The sequence below is a fragment of the Trachypithecus francoisi genome, unplaced genomic scaffold, assembly GCF_009764315.1.
Source record: "Trachypithecus francoisi isolate TF-2019V2 unplaced genomic scaffold, Tfra_2.0 Lachesis_group4, whole genome shotgun sequence".
In the NCBI taxonomy this organism is placed as follows: Eukaryota; Metazoa; Chordata; class Mammalia; order Primates; family Cercopithecidae; genus Trachypithecus; species Trachypithecus francoisi.
The window spans coordinates 26,698,104-26,719,522 of record NW_022681469.1 but is presented as its reverse complement, the minus strand read 5'-3'; the positions used below and the strand labels follow the sequence as shown (position 1 = coordinate 26,719,522).

Genomic DNA, 21,419 nt, shown 5'->3' with positions numbered 1-21,419 from the left:
CCCAAGACCTCAGGAAGCTAATGGTCTCTGGTTTCCTTCCTTTCCCATATGTAGCTGACAACCCTGGTCCCCCAAGGCCAAATTAGCCCTCCTCCATCTCCATGGGATAACATCCTCCTTTTCAAAAGAGGGAATGATAAGGTCTGGAGCAGAGGGCTTGTGTAGAGAGACCTCAGAGTTGGGGTAAACAGAAGATTAGGTTTGTATTCAAATGGACTCTGGGTCTCTGCTGCTGAGAAGCCACCGGGACCCTGCCTCAGGAGGAAGTGACTGAGGCTGCTCACTCACTACGATGGCTCCTCCGTGGTTGGCAACCCCATCCCTCACCTTTACCCCAGGAAACCAAGGCAATTTTATAGGAGCTCCTGACTGCTTAAAAGCCCAACATGGTTCCTTTTTCCAGACTCAAATGCCTCTCCATACAGGCTATGTCCTTCACGGTGTTGATGACCACTGCCCCCAATGCAGGTTTGTTGCTTTGGCCATGAATAGGCCACACTTTCCCCACAAGCCATCCCTCCCTCCAGAGCACCATTTCTTCTTTCTACCACCTGACTACCTGCTTGACCAAGGAAGAGCTGGTCACCCTGGGCCCTTCTCTAGTGAATCTCTTGGCTGAAATCTCTGGGACAGTCCTAGCCATCTTGTGTCATATCTCACCATTACCTGTCCGGCTCCTCTACTAGTCCACAGGCCATCAACTCCTGGAGGGTAAGGATTGAGTCTTTGTGTTGCATTGATTTTTGACTCCACCGTGTCTAATGAGTAACACATTCCCTTGCACATAGGAGATGCTTAAAATCATTTTATGGGCTTAATGGAAGCTTCACACATGATTTCACTTATTTACTCTGCTTCCCCAGAGAGGAAAGGGAGGATGGAGGGATTAGGCCACCGAGTGGTAAAGACAGGGACAGCTCTGTCTGGTAAAGACAGGGACAGCTCTGTCACAGGAGGCAAGAGGAGAGTCCCAGGGCTAGAGCAACTCATTTTTGTCTGGGAGGGCTGGATGCCTTCTTACTTGGGGCCCCAAAGAGAGCTAAGCTCTAGACTCACAGCTACCATAAGCAGATCAATAGACCCTAAAATTCCACTAGCCTAGATCCCCAGTGTCTCTTGTCATGTCATGAATGGATTGCAGAACAGGAGTGTGTTAAAGCAAGCAGGGTTTTTTGAGGTCAGGTTCCACAGTTTGCTCTGTGGAACTCTGGGGATGCCATAGAGCTCCTTTGGAGAATGTGTAGTTTTGTGGGGCTCCTAGAAGGGTTCCAGGCCCCCCAATCTTTAATTAGAGAAGCTCCTGCTTCCATCTATTCTGTACATTGGGCATCCACACCTACTTTCAGTTTAGGTTTCTATGGTGAAAAGAAAAACAGGCTGGCCCATTCACAACCTGGTCCAACCCCATCATTTGATAAAGAAAAGATAATCTAATAATAGCAAGAACACGTGTGGTGCCTAAACACTGGGCCAGACATGGCTGTAAATGCTTCTCCTTAGCATGGCCCTTTTACCCCTTGTGGCTGTCCTGTGGGGTAGGTAGAGCTGATATTCAGGGCTAGCAGCCAAGCACAGCATCCCAGCCAATGACTGCCTGATGGGACAGTGCTCCTGCCATGTCAGTTGGTAAATATTTGCGTGACACCCTTGGAAGGAGCACTACGATTTCCCTGTTGATAGAGGACACTGGGGCACAGAATGGTTGACCTTCCCAGTTGGTCTGGCTGCAGAGCCAGAGTCTCTGCCCTCCCCACCTGCCACTGGAAGTTAGATGCTTAAGTCAAACAAAGCTGGAGCTGGAGTCAGTCTTCCTGACCCCTGAGCCAGAGTCTCCCAACCCCATACCTTTCTGCCTCCCTTTGGCCCTTACCAGACTGTCCCCACCTAGCCTGAGGGGCCTGTGGGGAGCTGAGCATGCGATTGAGTGGTTAGACCACTTGCCCCCGTCCTGGATACACATCAGGGCCTCTCTCCCTCAGATCCCTCCTCTGCCCATGCAGCTTGCTCTCTGTTCTTCACGTGGGATGCACCATCCCACAACAGATGGTGGAGATGGAATTGAGTTAGAATGACTGATGTCAGGGAAGATGTATGCGCTAGGGATGTGGAGAGCCCCACTCCCTAAGTTCTCACTCTCTGCTCTTCTAGTCTCTTTCCATTAACCCTGTGGGTACCAGAGGAGAGAGGGTGAAGGAGATCTCCTCTGGGGCTTCTAAATGGTGATTCCCTGGGAACAGTGATGGGGTTTTCTGATCTTTGGATGAACCTTGACCCCAGGAACAGGAAGTGGGGTAAGGCAAGGGCCACTTACGAATTGTGGACGCTGCAATTGTAGAAGACAAAGCTGGTGCTGGCGAAGGTCATGCCAGTCTCCTTTGACTTGAGCTGCAGCTGTACGACATGGTGGTCCCCTACGAGGAGAGATGGCTGAGGGGTCGGAGAACGCTGAGGCCCCAAGTCAAGGATTCCCTGACCAGTGACACATGCTGGAAAAGGGAGCCTGCTCCCCAGGGTGCTGTTGCCTTAACAGGGCTCTGACCCAGCAGATCCAGTCCCAGGACAATCCTGAGAGCAGCTGCAGAGGGCAGTTCTAGTCTATTCTCCCTGCCCACTGTATCACTTCCCCTCTTCCACGTGTACACACACAGATGCACACTGCCAGGAATTCAAAGGTGCATTCACATGCCTGATATCCTGGCCAGACTCACAAAATTGATTCATAACCAGAAGAAACACATATGTAGACTTCTAGGAATGCTACCACAAACTGCACAAGAGGTTTTGCATGTATGTGTGTGTATGCATGAGCTCATTCCCCATCTTTGTAAAGAGAGCCCCTGTTCTGACACTACCTCCTCTGGGGGTGCTCAGGGCTCCACCGGGGTGGGAGACCCTGGAATCCTCAGCTGGCGCCAGGGAGGAGCTGCAGCCCATGTTTAATTCACAACCCTGACCCTAGGCCCCCACTTCAAGCCTTGTTCTTTGCCTTCCCTGAGAGCCTCATTAATCAATCAGCTCCGAACAAATGTGACAAGCCCAAATGGGAGGGACAACATGGAATCAATCTGCCCAGGCTGGGCCTGTCCCTCACCAGCATGGAGCCTCTGCCCACTGCTGTCTTTCCTGGGGCAGCTTGCTCCCAATAACAGGAAGCTCTGGGGAGACCCAGGAGGGCAGAATAGGGAAGGCAGTGGTCCAGGGTCAGAGACCGGCCATGTGAGCATCCCTGCACCTGCTCAGTGGCCTCCTCCACTGACCTGCCAAGCCAGTGGAGCAGGTTGAACTTAACCGCTGTCCTGGCCTGCCCCTCCCCACCCGCTCTGCAGCTGCTCCTTGCCCAGGATGAGGGTGACTCTTGGGGGCTAACCTAAGGCTGACACAGAAGGGCTGTAACAGTCAATGCCAAGGACAGCGGAGGGAGATTTCATCTCCCTCTTCCCATAACACACCCACCAACCCATGCCCCTTCCTCTGACCCTCCCCTGCCTGTAGGCTCCCCCAATTCCCCCACATCTGTCCTGAATTCTCCTCATCTAGCCAGGAGGAAGACGTGCCACTCAGCTGTGCCTCCGGGATGCTCACCGTTCTCTGTGATGATCCGGGGCACTTCCTTGGCTGCAGGGGAGTAGCACTGGATCTGATTGCCCACCACCAGCCCATCCATCTCTGACAGGTCCTCAAAGGTGCAGTTGACGCCAGCTGACAACTCCGGGACATTGTAAGTCTCCAGGACCAGCTGTGAACAGCCAGGCAGGGGGAGAGAAGGAGGAGGGTGAAATGGGAAAAGGACAGGTATGGAATAAAAAAAGAAAGTGGGAGAGCGAGAGAGATCACAGGCAAAGCAAAGACAAGCAAGGGGCAATATTAACATGGAGAAGAGACTCAAGTTATTAGGAGAGCAGCACAGAGGCCGTGGTGAGATGCAAAGAGACAGAGACAAAAGAAACCTCATTAGGATCGAAATGGATTTGGCCCCAGGAAACAAGAATGCTGAGGGGATTTTCGTGGTGAGAGAACATCGGGCAGGACTGAGGTGTGGCTGATGGAGCACCTCTCCCATTAGGCCCTATTTTGGAAAAACAGAAACACCAACCACCAAGTGCCCAGTGCTAGAACTTGGAAGTCACCTGTGCCCCTTTCTCTCTCTCTACATGCATCTTTCCCATTTTATAGTTGAAGATATCATTCCCAACACCTTTTGTCACCTTTGATCATTTTTGGTGCTGGTGCTCCCTGCCTTTCTACTCTTTATAAATAGAGTCTCTTCCCCAATAGTTCTGTCCCTGTCCCCTTCTTGCATCCCCCCATGGACACTTAATTCTTTGATATCCTGTACCCTTCTCTCAAGCTGCTTCTGCTGGCCAGGCTTGGCCCAGTCCTCCAGAGAGGCCTTGGGCTAAGGCACTTTTTGGTAGGAGAGAGTTTGCCTTGCATCCCTGGACCCTACCCCAACCCCCACAACCCTTACCAGAACGTTGTACTGAGAGACGGAGATATTGTTGGGATGGACCGTCAGCCGGACACACTGCTTCATCTCTGAGGCAAACCTGCGGGGCTCCTTGGACCGCTCACACCGCTCCTTCCGGGTGCAACTAGGAAGGACATAACCTCGAGTTACTCAGGAGATGGCCACTTGGTCCAGGGAGGTCCGGATGCTGAGGTCAGGCATTTCCAGCAGCTCCCAGTATGTGTCCAAACTCAATGCGCCTGCAGCTAAACTTTTTGTGTCCTTCCTCAAGCCTGGTCCTCCTCCATCATTCCCAAATGTAGAAAAGATGGCAATTCCAATCACTTCTTGCCAAAGGCAGAAACTTGAGAGTCATCCTAACTCTACTCATCCTCTCCAAACTCATATAAGGAATCGCACAGTTCTATCTATTCACCCTCTCTGCACATCCTTAGGCCTTGCCATTCCCTTCCCCTCCTTAGGCAACCTGAGATTCGTTTTCTTCATATAGAAAATACACCTCCTTGCCTTTGAACATGCCAGTTCTTCTGCTGGACTTCCCTCTCCTCACTTCTCCACCTGTCCAGTTCCTACTTTTTCTTCCAGTCATGGCTCAAAATGCACCTACAATCTCTCCTTCCCACCCTAGGCAAAGTGAAGAGCTTCCTCTTAGGATCTCATAGCACCTTGGAGTCTCCTACTTTAAGAAGTCTGGAACTTCTTAGATTATATGACAATTATTGGGCTAAGTACAGCCCTCTTCTACCAAGTAGGAGCTTCTCAAAAAAAAAGCAGCTATGTTTGATTTATTTTGGAATCCTCTCAAGTAGGCAGGTGAGAGAGAGGGAAGGAAGGATCAAAGGAGCTAAAAACTGTAGTTAAAAGCTTGCTCTGGATCAGAATCCTGGCTCTATCTAAGGTTTGCTGTTACTCTTCAGTGCTCTGTGTTGTACAAAATGTATGGTGTCACAGGTGGACCATGACCAGTGTGACCTTGCAGTCCTAGCTGATGAAGGTTTGTGAAAGATGCATATGAAAATCATGGACCTCCCCCAAATGCAGGCATCACTTGAGGTCACTGCACAGAGGTATCTGAATTTCAGGGAGCAGTATTTAATCCAACTCAGGTGAACTTTGTGAACATAGGGCTTCACCAAGTGGTCACGATTTGGAAACTCTGGACTACAGATTTTATTGTGGGGTGGGGTCAAGCAGGGTTCTCAAGAGGGACATGATGAGAGAAGATGAGAGCAGGGAAGTCACTCCAGAGTTGCTGATCTCTTTTGATTAAAGAGATAAGATTTTGCAGAGGAAGGAAGATGTCAGGAGCTGTTGCAGGGCAGGAGGGAGCCCCAGGCAAGGAGTTTATTAGGACACAGGACAGTCAGGGATAGGGAATCTACATGGGGAGGGAGCCTTGGGGAGGGAGACTTGGGGAGGGAACAACTGTCTCAGGAAGCAGACAGGTATGGTGTGGGGCAAGGAGATGAGGGAAGGGGGCACCTGGATACCCTGAGCTGCTCTTGGGGTAACTCAGGCTTAGGGAAAGCTATGGGGGTTTCTCCTCCCACTTTTGGCCACAGCAAGAATGACAGCCTGGGTGGAGAGCCTGAGAGGAGAATCTAGCAAATGAAGGAAAACTCACTGAAGGCCATGGACTGAAGCTGTTCCTCTAAGGATGGGATAAATGGAGGGACACAGGGACAGAATACAGGACTTCAAAGTAGATTGGATGTGCAATGCGAAAGTGAAAAACAACCCTGAACAGTACATTTATGGCTGCGAGGTACGAGCGCTTATTAATAGGCACATGATATGGGGTTTACATTGCCTAGCGTTTAAGTCTCATAACAATGCTGCAACAAACCCCACCTTGTCAGAACGTGTTGGGACACAGACGCACCCTGCAGCCTATGCTCCACTATGGAGCTCTATCTCCTGAAGCTTCCAGACTGAGGAGTGAGGGGCAGACCCCTGCTGCAGACTAAGCCGGTTCTCCTCACCATCCTGGTGCCCTCTTCGTGTCCTTAGGGCAATTCAAACATTTTCCCCTCGATCTTTTTGTCTAGGCTAATCGCTGTTTCTGCCTGGCACTGGGATGCACTTTGAGTGTTATTGCAACTTGTTGGATGAAGATAAATTCTCCAGGGTGCTTCTAGGAAACAGCCTCCCAGGAGTGAAGGATCAGGAGTGAGTGTGGTCATCCCCGTGGCACTTCCTTGCTGCTCCAGCTGACCGATGGCAACAAGAGCGTCTGCCTAAAAGACTTGGAAGTTAATTTACCAGGCCAGCTCCTCTGCGAGGACTCCATTACCTTCAGCCATTAAGCTAATGTTATGGACTTTTCCAGAGTGTCTGCACTGACATAGCTATTAATAGTGTTATTACTCCCATTAACAGCAGACCCAGAGAGCTAGTACGGGCTTAAATTATTCACTGACTCCCCAACTTTGAAGTTCCTATTTCTAAGAGCAATCAGTAGGTCTGAAAAATGTCTTTGATTAAATTATGAAGAGAGGGAAAAGCAGAGCTGTTTCCAGGCCAAACATCACCTGGAGTTACCAAATAGAGGTTTGGATAGAAAAGACAGGACTCCATCTCTCTTCCAGGGGTAGGGAGGGAGGGGTGGCACACAGGTGTTTGCTCAGGGGATCTCAGGACAAGTTCTACCTGCATTGCTTGCTGCTTCCAAAGTTCATGTGGTTGCATCTTGTCACTGCTCCTGAGAGCGCCAAAGGAACTACTCATCACCATCCCCCAATTTTAGGTTTTACAGGGAAGCCACCTGTAATTTACAATTTTAAATATCACATTTAACTGTATAATCTTGGGCAAATTACTTAACATCTTGGTGCCTCAGCTTTCTCATCTATACAATGGGGACAAAACAGTAACTACCTAATAAGGTTATTATGAGGATTAAATGAGATTATGTGAGTAAAGCATTAAGGACAGGGCGTAGCTCATAGTAAGCCCTCATAAATGTTAGCTAGTATTATCATCTTATCCTTTCTCTGACATCCTCATTTGACCTCTCCAAACTGTAGCTGATGTAGAACCACAGATTTATTTGATTTTATTTTTTATTTGTTATTTATTTTTAGAATGAGTGTTTTTTATTTTTAGGGTCTGGCTCGGTAGCCCAGGCTGGAATGCAGTGGCATAATCTCAGCTCTCTGCAAACTCCACCTCCTGGGCTCAAGCCATCCTCCCACCTCAGCCTCCCAAGTAGCTGGGACTACAGGCACACACCACCATGCCCAACTAACTTGTATTTTTTTGGTAGAGACCAGTTTTACCATGTTGCCCAGGCTGGTCTCAAACTCCCGAGCTAAAGCAATCCACTCATCTCTGCCTCCTAGAGTGCTGGGATTACAGGCGTGAGCCACCATGCCCCGCCCAGAGAATCACAGATCTTCTCCATGACTGGCCCTTGGGGCAAATCAAAGACAAAAGAAAGGCAGGACTGCAGTACTTTTCCTCTTAATAAAGGAAAAGGACAGCCCAGAGACCAGGAGGGAGAAAAGACTAAAAGAATGGTCTGGATCATAGCTCTGTTTTCTTAATAGCTGTCAAAGGGTACTGACAACTCAGCTATCTTAGTGGAAAGTCAAGTGTAAGGTCAGAGCCAGAGATGTTTTGACATTTCTACTATCCTCCAGGACTCATGAGGGTGGAGGCTACAAATGTCCAAAAGCACAGACAATTGACCTTAAATATGATAGGATAATGGAAGGGGAGGCATGAATTCCTGCTGGTTTCTTCTGGGGTCTGTCAAGGGAATGGACTTCGGCTTTTCTAGGACTGTGATTCCCAACAGCCCAGACCAGAGCTGGAAACCAGAGCAAATTGTTATTTCATCACCTGAGAGGCAGGGGTAGTGGCTTAGATGTTTCCTTCCAAGAGGCTTCAGGTACTCCTAAAGCATGTCCCTCAGCTCCACTGTACAGGCCCCTTGACATGAAGGAATCCCCTACTTCATCCGTTTCCCAGGTAGGAAAACAGGAGCTGATACGAATTTAGATAGTGCATATGCTGTGTGACTTGGAGTTTTCTGACATTCTTCTTTGCATGCCAATGTCACTCCCGCTCCAAATACAAACCTTCAGATGGCCAGCAGGAAGCTGACCCCAAGACGATACATCAGACCCTCAGAGCTGGAGTCCCTCCCTGCTAACCTCCTCTGACCTCTCTTCCTCATTCCACTTCTCTGCAGTTCATCTTCTCCAGTCTTAGATCAAAGGTACAAAAAGCCCTTGGGGAGAAAGGCCCTAGGGTCCCTGGAAGGGGTTATTATTCAAGCCAGTGGTTCCAATGAGATTATCCTCTCTAATGAAGCAGCTACCTCCGCCCTCCCGTAAGCCTGAACTTTCACTGCTGGAGAATTCCCAGCCAAGTGGAAAATTAGAAGGGAGAGGAATGAAGGAAGGAAGGGGGTGAGGGAGAGGGAGAGAGGTGGTGATTAAGTGCTCTAGAAATTAATTCCCAAATACAGCGATAGAAATATTAACTCCCAGTGCCGCTGGCCAGGCAAACAAATTTCAATTTGGAAACAGGGCTATCTGTGAGTCCAGCCTGAGTGAGCTTCCAAGCTTGGAGAGGCCGATGCTGGGTCGATCTTCCTGGGCTCTCCAGCACGTGTTTACCAGGCTTAGACATCAGAGCTTCCTCCTTATTTCTCCCTGCGGATGATCCCCAATCCTTAACTTTTCACATTGGCCATGACCTATGCTTAAGGTGCACCATCTGTGCTTAGAATTGAGAAGATTGAAAAAGAAGGGGGCAGGGTGAGGGCCTTCCCCAGCGGACCTAATAGAAAAGTTAAGAGAATTGAAAATGCCTACTCAACTAGAAGATTATTGGAAGCTTTGGCCATTGTCATCACATCTGGGGACACTGACAAGGGAAGAGACTATAATTCATAATTCATAATCCTTGTCCTCCTTGAGAATGACCACAGTAATGGATAGATGTGTGTGGCCTGGAGGAAGTGGAGTAGCCAGTACAGGATCCTTCCTAGGCAGGTGGATGTGAAAGAGGTTCCTTATACGTAGGGGTAGACCAGGTGAGTCCTTTCAATGTTACAATTCTAGCATCCAGTGACTGACACCACGGTCTCATGGAACTTGAAGTATTTGGGTTGTGCCATGTAAATACTTAGGATGAATCCCAAGATAGGAAGCCCAAGATTCTACTGTAATTTTCCCTCTGCCATCAGGTGCTGGCAAATGGACCCATGGTCCTTTGCCATCTCTAAAGACCCAAAATTTACCTAAGAAGCACCTGAATCAGATTTATCCATGCCTCCCCTACAGGAAGAGGGCATAGAACTTAGCAGAAACCAGCAGGTTCAGGGGTTAAGTGGAGGCCCAAGAACCTTTCTGGGCTTATATGGCAACCAAGGCATCCTGTCCCACCACAATTAGCTCAGATGCTGGGCTTGCAGCCTGCACTGAGGAGCCATGTTCTGCCCTGGGTCCCTGACTGGATTCTGACCTTGGTAGCCATGCTTTGAATGAACAGTCTATTGAACAAAACCTTAGATGAGAGGTAAAAAGGACCTGGAAATGTTCATTTTTTCCAGATGATCCCAAACCAAACCAAATTACATGTAGCAGTTGCCAAAAGAGAAAGTGAAATCGGCTTGTCTTTCTCTTTTCTTCATCAGTGGCTAGCTCTATTAGGGCCTATTAATTTTCTACTAAGGTTGAGGAGAGGTTAGTAAAGAACAGGTGTGGAGCAGAGCAGGAGTGGAGGGAGGGAGAGGGAGGGAAAGGCAGGAGAAGGGAAAAAGGAGACAGCAAAGGCATCGCCACAGGCGAATCCATTCTCTTTCTAATCTAGTCAGTAAAAAGGAGAACACTGCCTATTACCTGAGACACATTCCAACGATGACTCCAGTTGATTCTCATCAGCTTTACACTATACTTTATCCAACAGCCTGGTGTCTTCATGTCCATTCATGTCACCAAGTCCAGTAGGCTTGGTGCAGGGAAGCACTTTGCTCTGTGCAGGCTGGGCTGCTCCATCCTATGTGGCCCAGTGCAGCGTGACTGAATGCAGTGTGTGAATGCTGGAAGATGGGTGTGGTGTGTATGTCTGGAGTGAAGCCTCACAGGTAGGCCAGCTCCTCAGGTTGTCCACAGGGATCCAAGTCATTAGACTGGGAGGGACATTGAGAGCTTGAGCAGACCACAGGGCTTTTTTAATTCATATGGGAAGATGTCATTTTTAACTTATCATTCTCTGGTCATGAAACATGTGTTTTGTGTGTGTGTGTGTGTGTGTGTGTGTGTGTGTGTGTATTGGGGGCTGGGGGCGGCAGGGGGCATGTTTAAAAAAGAAAAGGCCCATTTCCTTAAGTCATACTATGTCTCTGCTAAGCCGTGGAGAGGAAAATTCCAATGTACTAGTATCTAGTCTGGGATTCATTCCTTTGGATCAGAGGCTGATAGTTTTTTGGCAAAGAGTCAAGAAAAACCTCCTTGCACAGACTGCAAGGAGTTTGCTGGGTGGAAGTGGACACCAACCATTCCTCATGACTGTGTAGGCCCTGTGCAAGCAGCCCTAGGAGAGATCATTGACCTAGAAGATTAGTGTTAAGTAGCCTTTGAATATAGGTTTAAAAAAGGAGACAGCAAGGCTGTGAGATATGCCTGGGTGAAGCAAAGCAGGGCTTGCATTTTGCAATCAGCTTGTGTGTCATTAAGTGGACATTGGCATGGCTGGTTGAAGCCTTCCAAGGGGAGGAAGACTTCCCAACAGTAGGCTGGCTCCAGCACCAGCCACAGCCCTCCAGTCCTGGGAGGGAGAGGAATGGAAGGGGAGGGGGGCCAGGAGGAGGCACTGGGGTCCAACTCCAGCCTTTGCTCCCACAGTCATGGCCATTTAGGCCACTTCAGGCATGAGGGCCTGCTGCATTGTAGGCCCAGCGAGGGGTTTCATGCAGGTCCTCTCCCTTAATTTTCATAGCATGGCTATGAAATTAGAGCTGAAGAAACTAAACCCAGACTGGGTCTGTTCATAGACAGGTCCTTAGTTGTAACTAAGTTGTAACTCTTCTTTTCTGCTCTGAAAAGCAGTGCCTTTCTTGTCTTTCCACTCTCGCCATCTTGGAAGAAACCATATAGAAAAGAATAGGAATGCCTCCTGAAAAGTAACCCCTGCCAGCCTATCCAGAGGAGGGCATTCTTTCAACAGAAGAAATATGGGAAGAGGTAGGGTCATGAGGGGGTGAGAGGGAGACTTTAGAAAAGCTGATCTTATCCTTCCCCTGAGATGTCTTGGGTTACATGAGCCTCCCAGGAGTGACGCTGATGACTTTTCTTAAGAAAGGTAACGTCTGGGCCAATCGATGCGGCTGGGTCTGCTGGGCAGGATCTCATTACCTGCCGAGACTGAGACAGGCTTTTTTGATTGGGCATGAAGCCATGGGAGGGGAAGATGGGGGCGGGGGGGGGGTTGGGGACCTGCCAAGCCTGGTCACTGGAGAAAATGTTTCTGGCCCAGGATGGGAGATAGCTGTGATAGGGCGAAGGCTTTCCTTTACCTTCACCCAAGTCAGAATGGGTCAGCTCAGGAACAAGGAATAAAGGCTCAAAACTCAGGGCCACCTCAATACTCAGCATTATTGAAGCTGTCATTGCCATCAGAGATGGGCAAGCCTGTGGGCCAGGGTCAGGGGCTGCAAAAGAGAGCGACTGAGTGACCCTGTGTACTACCAGGTTGGCAGGTGAGTGCTTCATGACAATTGAGAGTAACAAGAGAGAGTATTTAAATTACATGAACCTTTCTTAAGCATATTTTGGGCAACCCACCTGTGACCTTGCTGCTACAAACAGCCCATTGAGCCACATGAGCCACCCATTTACAGAGGCCCTGCCCTTGCACAGCTCAGTCACTTGTGTTCACTCTCAACCCCTCTCTCTGTCTTTTCCCTCTTCTTCTCTTGCTGGCTGTCTGTCTCTGTCTCTCATACACCCATCTGCTGCCCTTCTCTTCCTGATGCTACCACCACCTCACTCACTCCAACCATGGGGAAAGTTGGCAAAAATGACTGAGAAAATGAATTTCTCTTGACACCTCGAGGAACCCTTTTCCTGCTGTTCTGGTCTTCCTCAGTGAAGATCAGGCTTGCTGAGGCCACTTAGCAAGTGACTGAGTCACTTGGCACGGGGTCTTGCCCATGGTGGGGGCTGAACAAATGCATTGATTCCAGTAAACTCCCACCCTGAATCCAAGGCCTGGTTCCCCAAAAGCTTTAGGGCAGAGATGACCTAACAGAGTTGCCTTCATATCACTGAGCCTGGCACACTGCTGGGCACGGAGGGAGAAGGGCAGGTCTGAGAGATCTGCGGACAAATTTGTGAGTGTGGACACAGCACTCCCTGGAAGCAATTAAACCTCCCACTCTTTCCACTTGACTCCCTAGAAAATTGATGCTTTTCAGAGCAAGCATCCATAGGCTCTCTCTGGCTGCCCTCAGTCTCCTGCACTGAACTGCCAGCCACCAGCCTTCTCCTTTCTCTCCTGCTGAGTCCACTTCCTCATGTGTCTCTCCAAGCCATGGATGTCCAGTTTACTCTCACGAAAAGTGAAAGGGAGGGCAGATAAGGAGGAGCAATATCTGGCTTTGACCTGAACCTGAGGAACTAGGGAAGAAAGGCCCACTGGGAAGAAGAAGGAGAGAGCTCTCTGGATAAAGAAAGTGTTCTATATCTTGATAGACATGTGGATTACAGGGGTGTTGTTTGCCTTTGTCAAAGCTTTCAAGCTGTACACTTAAGATCTGTGCATCTGATTCCATCTAAATCTAAAATTGTACCTTTACTAAAAACATCTTAGAAATCCAGGGACCTACTCTACTTATCCACGACCGGATTTTAGAACCTGGATTTCAGGACCTCAGAAATCCATACCTGAGGGATTTCAGACTTTCCCATAAGGAACTCAAGCACTCATGCCTGAGACTGCCACTCAGAGATGGGGAGGGTGCCTGCTCTTGTAGCAAGGACGTATTCGAGTTTAAGAGGGTCTTTTTAACTTTTAGAGGCACTCTTTGCAAGGGAGCGGGGGAAGACAAGATTCTTCTCCCACCTTCTTACAGTTGAAAAGGATGTGGCCCTATGTGGGCCAGGCGGCTCTTCTTGGTCATAACGCTGAGAGGGAGGGAGGATGGATTTACTGAGTGTCTCAGTGGGCAGGCAGCCTTGGCCTATGGAGGCTCTTGAGCTTTGTCCTCCTGGAAGAGTTGGGCTTTACCAGATACATTGGTACAACTCTTATACCTGTGTCTGCCTTCATCAAGTTATGGACATAACCAGGAGGCTCAAGGTTACAAATGACAGCACCTTGCCCTGGTAGAGCATCTTGGAATTCTGTAACATCCTATATCAATCACCTCCTTTTATCCTCGTGCCACCACTGAGAAGGTACTGCTCTCCCTCTTTGAAACAAGGATGCCAAGTTTCTGACATACAGAGTTATCGTGGAATCTTCTTGCAAATTCAACTAACTGCTAATGTTTATTTGTGACAAAAATCAGTACCTGTGGACACGCACAGGGCACTGAAAAATTTGAGTGATCTGGCACACATGCTGCCAGCTGAGGTGGGACGAGGCAGCCTCAGCTTCTTGTTTTAGCTCTCGCTCTATAAACAAGTGTCCTCTTCAAGCCCTATTTAGTGCCACATTTTTCTAATTTTGCAGGTGATTTTTCTGTTTAAAATAGTACCCGAATGTAGTGCTAAAGGGCTGTCTAATGATCTTGAGTGCAAGAAGGCCATGGTGTACCTTATGGAGAAAATAGCTGTGTTGGATAAGCCTTCTTCAGGTATGTGTTACAGTGCTGTTGGCAGTGAGGTCAACCTTAATGAATCAATGATATATATTAAGTAAGATGTCTTTAAACAAAAACACACACAAAACAAGGTTATAGATGGATTTGTTGATGAAAATGTGACCAGAGGCTCCCAGGAACCTAACCCTGTATTTCTCCTAGGAGCAGTGGCTAGGTATTCACTAACTGTGTGTTCCGGCGACTTTATGGAACATATCTACCATGTGCAATGAGAACTGACTGCACTTGCTTAAAGCCCCGCAACAAGTTTCCAAGGCATGTGAACTTGAGTCCACCGATTTCCACTCCAGTAATCTTCCCAGTGTCCCCCAGTGCTTCAACTCGCTGGCTCCACTGTGGCTTCTTGAGCAAGGAGGTGCCAGCAGCAGGAGCAGCAGACAATGATGACCATAAAGAGAGCAACATTTGCACAGCTCCTACATTCTGAGAGCTTAACAAGGGCTGGTGCTACATGGAAACATGAATAAGACATGCAAGTGTTGGAATAAAACATGTCACCAGACTAAAGGGGTGAGGAGGATCTAGCAGGAACACCCACCATTTAGACAAAGGCTGGGAACCCCCCAGGAAGAGAAGCATGCAGTTAAAGTAGAGACATCTGGAAAGTCACCAGGGATCAGCAGAGTCACAAGAGGCGGGCCATCACGAGCTCGCAGTCCTTCCCCAGCCTTGTCAACATTCCTGCCCCACCCTACACTACATTTCCCAGTGCTCCACAGCCCACTAGGCACTGGTCCTCGTACCATCTCATTTGATTCACCAGTGACTCAGTGAGGCAGGGGAGAGATAGGTGTCACCATGTCCAATTCACAGAGGAGGAGCTGGGATGAGGAGTCTGGACTTGGGGGCAGGTGCCCAAAATTCATGTCCGTGGCTGTTTTTATGCCATGCTGAGAATGGAGCAGCTGGTTTCCCCATGCAGGCTGAGGGCCCCTTTCACAAACCACCTAGACTTCACCTTGGCCTCTATCCATCCCTGTTTTCTTCTACATGACAGGAGGCAGGTATGATGTTACAGAAGGTGAAACTGAGGCCATACAGGAAGTACTGTCTTCTGCCCCCTCCTCTCATGTCTGCTTACCTTGCAGCCCTGGGGATGGGAGGTAGGGGTTCTCACAGCCCCTCTGGTGCCTTCTCTAAGCTTTGGAGCCTCTCTGTTCACAGGGCTCCATGCTCTGTGGGGCTGGGACAGCATTGTGGGCAGAGACCAAAGCTGACATGGAAACTGCCACTGGGCATAGAGTGTCAGGGATGGACCAGATTTTCTGACTGTCTTTGAATTATGCCAGGTAAGAAAGCCCCATGCCAGGACTGCAGAGCTATCCTAAACCAAGCAGAAAACAGGGCAGTCAAGGCTCCCAAGTAAGGCAATGAGTTTAGAGCACAGTCTCTTCCTGAGAGGCCTCACTGGGTGACACAAAGAAAACTGTCCCCTGTCTGCCTTGCAAGGTATCATTCAGGAAACTCTTCTGGTCTGATCTGAGCCAATCTGCATTCTGAACGCAACCTCTGCCATCCTCTTCTATGCTGGCCACTCCTAGGATGCCCTGCTCTGTTACCATGCAACCTTTCTATACACTTGAGTGCATAGTTTCTGATCTGTCTGTGAGTTATGTATATTTCAGACAAGATCGGGCACATTCAGGGTGGCATGGCTGTAGACTGAGTTATGTATACTTCAGTGTAGCTCAGTGGTTCTTGACTTTTTTCCACTATAACTTACCTGAGGGATGTCAGACCTTCCCCTAAGGAACTCAAGGACTCATTATGCCTGAGACTGCCACCCAGAGATGTATTCGAGTTTAAGAGGGTGTTTCTAACTTTTAGAGGCACTCTTTGCAAAGGGGAGGGGAGAAGACAAGATCCTACCCCTATCTTCTTATACTTGAAAATTATTGGTAAATGTTATTGGTCACATGTAGTTCAGGTTCTTAGTAGGAAGAATAAAGTTTTCTTCTTAATTTATAGTGTTTGGATCCAGCTTACAAAGTGGCACATTTCAGGTGTTGGCCAGAAACAACAACAGCTGGACTGGAACCAAATTTCATCAGAGTGAGGTCCAACCATTGTTGGCTTCTCCAGGTATTGATGGCAAGGGTCTTCAGATCCCCAAAGAAAAGCCTTCAGCTTTCTGGTTGTTTGAGCCCTATTCCTGCCCCTTGGTTTATTTACCGTTTACCTCCACTATAATGCCATTGCCTTCTTCCCTCTTCTACAGAATAAAATGGAGCCACACAAAAGGAGGCATGTTGGCAAGTGGCCAGCACTCAGGCCAGGCTTTACTGACCCAGTGACTCTAGCCCAAGTGCACTCACAGCCAGCTGATGGGTGTTTGACAGCAGTGGGAGGGTCCTCAGGTGCTACACACTTTAACTGTGGATCCAAACCAGAAAATCCTATAGAGATGTTGAAGGAGATGTTAAGGAGATGTGGAATCACTAAAGGGACAGCATATATCTTGTTCATGATTTCGTGGCCAGTATGAAGCTGGAGAAAAAAATATCCAATGCCTTCTTCCTGGTGTTCAGGCCTGGAAAGTCAGTCTCCAGCCCAGTAAGCCACAGTCAGGAAAGTCCAGGAATCCTGCTTCTTCCCGCCCTCCAGTGTATGATTATACCCAGCGTGACAACTATATTCTGACCCATCATCATTCCCATGCCGCCATTGCCATATATTTCTTAAGGGAATTTGGCAAATTTAAAGAGAAGTCAGAAAGAACAAAGGAAGGGAGATAAAATTTGGAAAGGATGCTAGGAAGGAAGAGCAAGGAAGATGAGGAGAAAAGACGGATCAAAGGGAAAGGCAGTGATGACAGAGAAGTGGAGGAAGGGAATTACCAGGAGGAAGTGGGAGGCAGGAGTCAGCCTCCCCATGGTACTCACGTGTTGTGTAGCACACACCAGCCACAGTGGGGGTCGCCTGAGCCAAGGCACTCGCCGCAGCTCCGATACTGACCACAGGACTCCACAGGGACTCTGGTGAGCTAGGATAGCAGGGCAGGGAGAAAGTGGTCAAGTTCTTGCAGAACACCCAGTAGTGTACCAGAAGAGATGCTGCTCTAAATATCAAGTGGATCACCTGAAATGCTGCAGGAGCATGAAGGTGCTTGCAGCCCAGTGTGGGAAAGGACCTTGAGTGATTATGTTTGAGTAGGTGGCCACATATGCATCCAGGGAGACAAGCAGCCATATTATTTTCTTAGCAGTCTCCATGAATACAGACTCCATACAGTCCATACTAAGTTGTTAGAAAAGATATTTACAGCATTCGTTTCAAGTTTTCTACCTCTGAAACCCCCAAATATCTCTACAAATGGCCAATTCATCATGTATTTATTTCCTATCAATTTAATAAGTGCAAATGGTCATTCTCACTCCCTCATCATTTCTCTTTTTCTATAGTGTTTCCCTTTCTTTCCAGTCCTCCTTCACGTTTCATCATTGTTGTTGCTCCAGAGAGCATTTAGCCTGAGACCAAGACCCTTCTCTTTCTCTTCCTCCTTGCCATTTACCAAGATATCATAAGCTCACTCTGTAGCTGTTACTTACCCGCTCTTTCTTTCTCATAATGTTGGCCAACTGGCTCTAAAAGCTTTCACTATGGTGCTTTCAAAGAGCATCTGCTGCTATTTCTCCTCCTACCCACACTCTTTTCATGACTAGAGGCTTCCTCTCCAACCCAAAACTTTATATTAGCTTTCACCAGCCGCCTGCTAATGTAAAATGTTCCACATGACATTTTTGCTTAGCCCAAATGCTTCCATTTCCTGCATGCTCTTAAATATCTTTTGAATTTCTTTGTTCTCCAATGTAGCTTTGCCTTGATGTCTCTTTACATGACTTGCCAGCACCTGCTACATAGTAGGTACTCAATAATGACACACTGGATCAAACAGAGTTTTTATTTTCTTTTTATAGCCTTGGTCTTTATTCTCTGTTTTGCCAGTTTCTTCTTTACAAAAAGTTTTTTTTTTTTTTAATTTTACATCATCCTTTTCCATTTGGGATACCTTTTCATCTCAATGGAGAATCCTACTTGATGTTTCAGCTTGAGCTAAGAGAATTTGATGTGGCCGTCCTTTTTAATTTCTCGCCACCAGACAACAGGCACTGAAAACTATAAACTGCGCTGACCTGGCTGAACCCTCTCTGTTACATGAGCAAATGCAGAGGCAGTGTTTCCCCTGCTGTTTTATGGGGCATGTGCCTCTGTAAAATGATGTCCGCTTGGCAGGGGCTACTTGTAACTCACGCACAGGCAAACTGGCACCAGAGCTGCTCAATTAGTCTCCAACTCTCTTTTGGAATTAATTAATAATTAATTCCAAATCCCACATGATCTCTTTTCCCTCAACTTTCTTATTCCCTTTATGCATCTTTTTGTTCTCCAAAGTACACACTGAGAGTTCTTAATGACCACACTGCGTTCTCACTTATTTCAAGCAACCTTTTAGCCTCCTTCTCCCATTCTGACGGCAGTGACCTTGACCTTGGTGGCCCTTCCTCCACCTTCTCAGATGTCTTTTTGCACATTTGGAATTTTATCTTTTCTTTTATTATTGCTCATGTAATCTGCATGGGCTGTGCCTGGAGTCTGCCTACATACGACCTTCCTATCCTACTAATTAACCTTAACAATTAGTTCCTTATGAATTACCCACACTGGCTCCACACCAGCCAAGAATTTGCCCTCTTCCTGTTGTGTCTTTAATTTCTCTTCTCACTCCTTAAGTGAGCATAGACATGCTAGTTATGTAAGCATATAAAGAGTGACGCCTAACCCAAAGTACCTGGACTCCTAGGAATTCATGAGTGGTAATGAGGTCCACAAGCTATTTTCAATATTTCCCAAAGCCTAATGGAAATTGAATTGTTGCTGTTTTATGTTTTTTATTCATATTCAGTGATGTACATCTCATATTAAAAATAGGAAATATGTTATTACTTAATAAATGCAGTTTGTTTAGTAGTCAGAATCTTTCAAAACATAATGCACAGAGGGAAAAAATAATAAAAGGGGCCATAAATGGTGAAATTTGGGAACCATAAGTACACAATAATGTTTTCATATGTTCCAGCTGCTTGTCTAGCACTCCATATTTTGCATGGGCTTAAACAGAAAATCATGCCTTGCTCAATCAAAAACATTTTCTTGCTTTAAACTTAATTACCGTCTTCCCCAGTTTCTCCTATTGACAAGTTCTATAATCCACCTTGGATGGAATGTGGCCGCAGGTTCCGGAATGTTCCACATCAAGTCAAGAGCCAGCTCCTTGGTGAACGTGAAATTCTCAAAAATCTTTGCATTCAGATTCTTAAAATATTTTGAAACTGGTGTTTAATAATGTCCATACCCTGGAATTGTCAAGTCCCTCCTCTTGATTTTAAACATGAGTCATTTTTTGTTGGGTTTGAAAGAATGCAAGAGCCCTCAGAGCTAGGTTCAAATTCTGGCTTAACTGGAGATAAAAATCCCCCCTCCCCGACCCCCACCCCAATTCAGTTTCCCAAAGCACAGACCACGCAATGGTTTTATAAATGGTCTGGCACTTTATAAGTGATGGCTATGATGGATCGCTGCTATCCTTTTTATCAATATCCCAATCCTCCTTGTACTGTCACTTACCTCTCCCCTACATCCCAGAAAACTACTCTTCTGAGGCCTCAGGAACTCTGTCGGGAGTTCAACAGACCTGGGAGAACTTTTCTTTTTTAATACCTTGATAGCGTCATTTCCTCCTTGAACTATGATATTTGCCCCTAAACCATTCATTGTTCCACACTTTAGATGAAATCCGGAGTTATCTCATTTTCAGGACTTGTTCACTATCTTTACTAGCTTCTGGAACAACTGTCTGCTTTTCTTAGCTTTTCATGTAGGTGGGTCCACGTGAGACAGGGACACAAGTCCTGCACTGGTATCATAAGCCCTGACACAAGTCCTGCACGGGTATTATGAGCCTTGGGTTCCAGCCACAGTTCTGCCCCCCAGTTTCTTGGGTAAACTTGGACAAATCTCTCTCTGGGCTTCTTTTTGATGATCTGAGAAATGAGGAACTGGGCAGGTTAGTTCCAAATTCCCTTTCAGTCCTAACATCCTAAGCTCCTTGTTAATGCTCTGACAAAGTCTCTTGGGTCAACCTCATCTCACTTGTATGGTTTTCCTGGACGTGTATTAACAATGGCACTCGGTCCACCTTCAAGAAAACATTCTCTTGGTGACAATCATCCAGGCATCTAGAGCTTTCTCATCTTGAAGGTAAACAACCCAACTGCCTTTAGTCTGTCCTTACAGAATAGTTATATTTATGATGTAATCATTTTTTATGACTCTCTTCTGAACTTGATCTAGGTTTTCTCCACTCTTTTTAAAGTGTGGACATTCAAATTGGGGAGTCAACAGGATTCTGACAGTCCAAGTAGAAAGGTTACCATCATTTGAAAGCTAGGTGCCACCTCCTTCACCTTGCCAGGACCTTCCCAAGGAAGGACAGAACCAGGGAAATCTCCCAGGCTCCACCATCAGGCAATAGTCTCTAGCATGGCCAAGGCCTCCCAGGCTGGCTGCACACCTCTCCATCTCTATCATTGCTTTGTCTCACTCTCTACCCCATGGTTAATTCTGCAAAGCATCAGAAGTTTTTCTAATACTTTCAATCACTTTTGAAAACTGGATTTAGTCCAACCACTTAGCTCAGTATAAATGTATTCCCTCATGTCCCCAGTTACCATCCACACCTTGCTAGTACGTTGCACAGGTGGCCAGATGGCTTCTGAGCCACCTTGCCTCTATGATTCTTTCTCCCCAAATACCTAGACTTGCCACTCAGCCTTACACCATACAAAGCTGCCTCTCCCAACCCCCATCTCCAACTCCTCTCCTGACCCTGGAACACAAACCACTCCAGATGCAGAGCCACACGATTAATTAAAACCACCCCACGCTGATTAAGGTCTTAAGCTGCAGTGCCAGGCATGCTAATTAACTGAGTGAGGGAATTCAGACCACAGGAAGAGGTGAAAAAAGAAAGTAATGGGGTGGGGGAGGGACTTCTGTTTGGAGAACAAATCAGATGGTGACATGACCTAAGCTACCATAATGATAGATTTGTAT

At 47.4% G+C, this 21,419-nt stretch overlaps 1 protein-coding gene across 2 annotated transcripts in view; it reads right to left on the bottom strand.

Moving 5' to 3' along the window:
• PLXNA4 (plexin A4) overlaps positions 1 to 21,419 on the bottom strand; it is a 526,156-nt gene that overhangs the window by 99,492 nt on the left and 405,245 nt on the right. For both annotated transcript variants that reach the window (XM_033192850.1, XM_033192851.1), the window contains 4 exons: positions 17,189 to 17,289; positions 4,469 to 4,592; positions 3,583 to 3,736; positions 2,312 to 2,411 (listed from right to left, as the gene is read on the bottom strand). In XM_033192850.1, coding sequence (XP_033048741.1) covers positions 2,312 to 2,411; positions 3,583 to 3,736; positions 4,469 to 4,592; positions 17,189 to 17,289 — 479 coding nt within the window. The remainder of the gene's footprint in view (positions 1 to 2,311; positions 2,412 to 3,582; positions 3,737 to 4,468; positions 4,593 to 17,188; positions 17,290 to 21,419) is intronic.